The 2,499-nt window shown below is 50.6% G+C and overlaps 1 protein-coding gene across 2 annotated transcripts; it reads left to right on the plus strand.

Annotated features, from left to right (window-relative positions):
* On the plus strand, positions 1-2,199 carry LOC125537027 (uncharacterized). 2 transcript variants are annotated; one of them, XM_048700312.2, is made up of 2 exons: positions 1-735; positions 1,718-2,199. In XM_048700312.2, exons 1-2 carry the CDS (start codon positions 413-415, stop codon positions 1,851-1,853), a joined length of 459 nt encoding a protein of 152 aa, XP_048556269.1. In that variant the 5' UTR covers positions 1-412; the 3' UTR covers positions 1,854-2,199. The 2 variants fall into 2 exon arrangements, 1 of the variants encoding a protein (XP_048556269.1); XR_015616379.1 differs by having other exon boundaries at positions 576-779; positions 1,718-1,854.
* The last annotated feature ends 300 nt before the right edge of the window (positions 2,200-2,499 follow it).

A 2,499-nucleotide genomic window follows, 5' to 3' on the forward strand; every position in this document is an offset into this window, starting at 1 on the left:
GTTAAGAAGGCTACCCACTCGAACTTCCCACTCGAAGAAAAAAAACACCTAAAGTCATCGCCGATCCCCACACAACGCCGCCGCCGGCCGACAGCATCTGGCAACCACGCGCCACCACGGCCTCCACCGCCATACGCCGTCGTGGACTCTGCGTTCGCGCTCTCCGCCGGCGGTCTCCCTCCCCTGCTTATACCTACGGCGGCGGCCTCCCTCCCACTGCTTCAACCCATGGCGGCGGCCACCACTGCGCCGCTTTCCTCGTGTCCCACGTCGCCGGTGCGCTCTCTCCCCGGCGGCCGACTCGCCTCCTCTGGCCCACGCGTCGTGCTCCTGCGGCCGCCCGCCCACGCGCACTGCCAACCAAGCTCCGCCCTTGCATCTCGCCGCCACGACCGCTCCTCCACATCTTGGGATGCCGGCGCACCACCACCCTCCAAAGGTCACCGGGATCTCGCTGCAGCCCGCCCCTCTGTGGATGAAGACCCCCGCGAGCCACTTCTGCCACATCTGTGATCCACCTCCGAGCAAAGTCCTAGATCCTCCGACGAGGATCCAGCTCCTCCCTGGCGCGCCGACGGAGACCCGCACACTCCACACTGGCGCCATCTTCCGCTCGCCTCGAGCTCCCACCGGCTCGCCCTGCCGCTGGTGCTATGCTCCCCATCGCCGCACATGTTGTCGTCCATCGTGCCTACCACACCACCACCTGCAGATGGAGAAGACCTCGGCTTGCAGGTAGAGGAGGCCTCGACCTGCAGTTCTACAGTAGATGTGTCCAGGTAACTCTGCCAGGTAGTTGTGCCGGCTTCCTACTGTTTGAAAGATCGCAACACGGGTCGGCATCAACATGTTTGTCGTAGTGCAGTCCTAGTTGAGCCTCCCTTGTCTTCCTCATTGCTTGCGTTGGTGTCCAGGCCTCCAATCGAACGGCTGCTTGGCCGCAAGATCAGCACAACAGCATGCTGATGGCATCTATTACCATGTTCTCATGGGAAAAGCAGCTAGCTTGCCTTGAAGCAGCATCCATTACCTCGCGTTCTCCTGGTTGCTTCCTCCAACACAAGGACGAACAAAGTGATTAGTTGGTTTGCTGCTACTCTTCTTCTACTACAGTGTGTCTTTAGATTCAAAGAAGTTCAGCTTTGCGCCAGATAAAAGTTCAGTTTTATGTCCCTGCTCGCTCCCTCTCCCGTTTGCGCATTTCTCCATGGCTTTATCTTTGTTGAATCATAGATTAACTAGAGCGACACAGAACCTCCTGACATCAGCGAATAGTGTGTGTGGCGATGACCGCGGACGACATGTTGTGTGCGTGCGTGATGTCACTATTGACTTCTGCTGTCATACAAAATTAGTTGTTGTTTTGAAGATTCTATACAACAGAAATTTAGGGAAATCAACTTGTTGTGCTACTGTAGATGGGTAGCATTTGGCCGCCCATGTGGGTGTTTATTCTTATTCCTTATAAAGAGGAAATTGTATGTGCTAGCTCATCGGATTTGTATAGAAAAAAATGAATGATTATGTATTCAACAATTATGTGATCTTGTAGGTTTTAGCATCTGAAATGTATTGAGTTTTCTATGTGTATTACAGCAGTCCAAAAAGTTGTTTACCAGCGGTTTGCTAGGCCGTCCGATACAGGATCTGGACTTCGGACAGATAAGTGAGGCACGGATTGCAGGACACGATCTCACCTTGCTTTTTGTGTGAGCAGGAGGAGGGCACGGTGGATCACATCCTCATACATTGCGTCTATGCCAGTCAGGTGTGGTTCCAATGCTTCACCAAGGTTGAGATCCCTTTGGAGCTGTTGCCACATGGACATGAAAGGGTGGAGGACTGGTGGGTAGCTTCGAGGAAGAGGGTACCGAAGGTACAGCGGAAGGACTATGATTCTTTCGTCACGGTGGTTTGTTGGAATTTATGGAAGCAGAGGAATAGTATGGTTTTTGGTAGGAGCAACATGTGTAATGAACTAGATACGGTCAGGGACATTCTCAGGGAACGCTAATTATGGGCATTGGCGAGAGGGAGTGGAGTGCTGCATTTTTGTGAGTAGTCGCTTTGGAGCTGGTTGAGGAGGATGTAGGCACGCCTTCTGGTGATGCTCGCGGCTTGTAATATCTTGTAAATATTTTTCTCCCTTTCTATAAAGCTAAGGCACGTCTTTCACGTGCTCTCAAAAAAACAATTCAATATAAATAGGAATAAATTTAGTTATATATGTGTGTACTACAGTAGCAGTTTGGTAAAAGAAGGCATTCAACATAAGGGTGCAATGCGACAGAAGAAAAAACAACATGGGATATTGAAACAGAGGGCCGTACCTTAATTCCCAGAAACGAGTGCCTTTTCTATATGGTTGTGTCCTTGCACTCATTTTTTTCTTCTGGAAATGTCGAAACGAGAATGACGGAAAGATTATTGTTAATTTGTTCCTGTGACGCTATAGATGTTTGTTTACACTAAAAAAAGTTCAAAAAAACAACACACTTG

This window comes from Triticum urartu, chromosome 2A (genome assembly GCF_056163025.1).
Source record: "Triticum urartu cultivar PI428250 chromosome 2A, HENAU_Tu73, whole genome shotgun sequence".
NCBI lineage: Eukaryota > Viridiplantae > Streptophyta > Magnoliopsida > Poales > Poaceae > Triticum > Triticum urartu.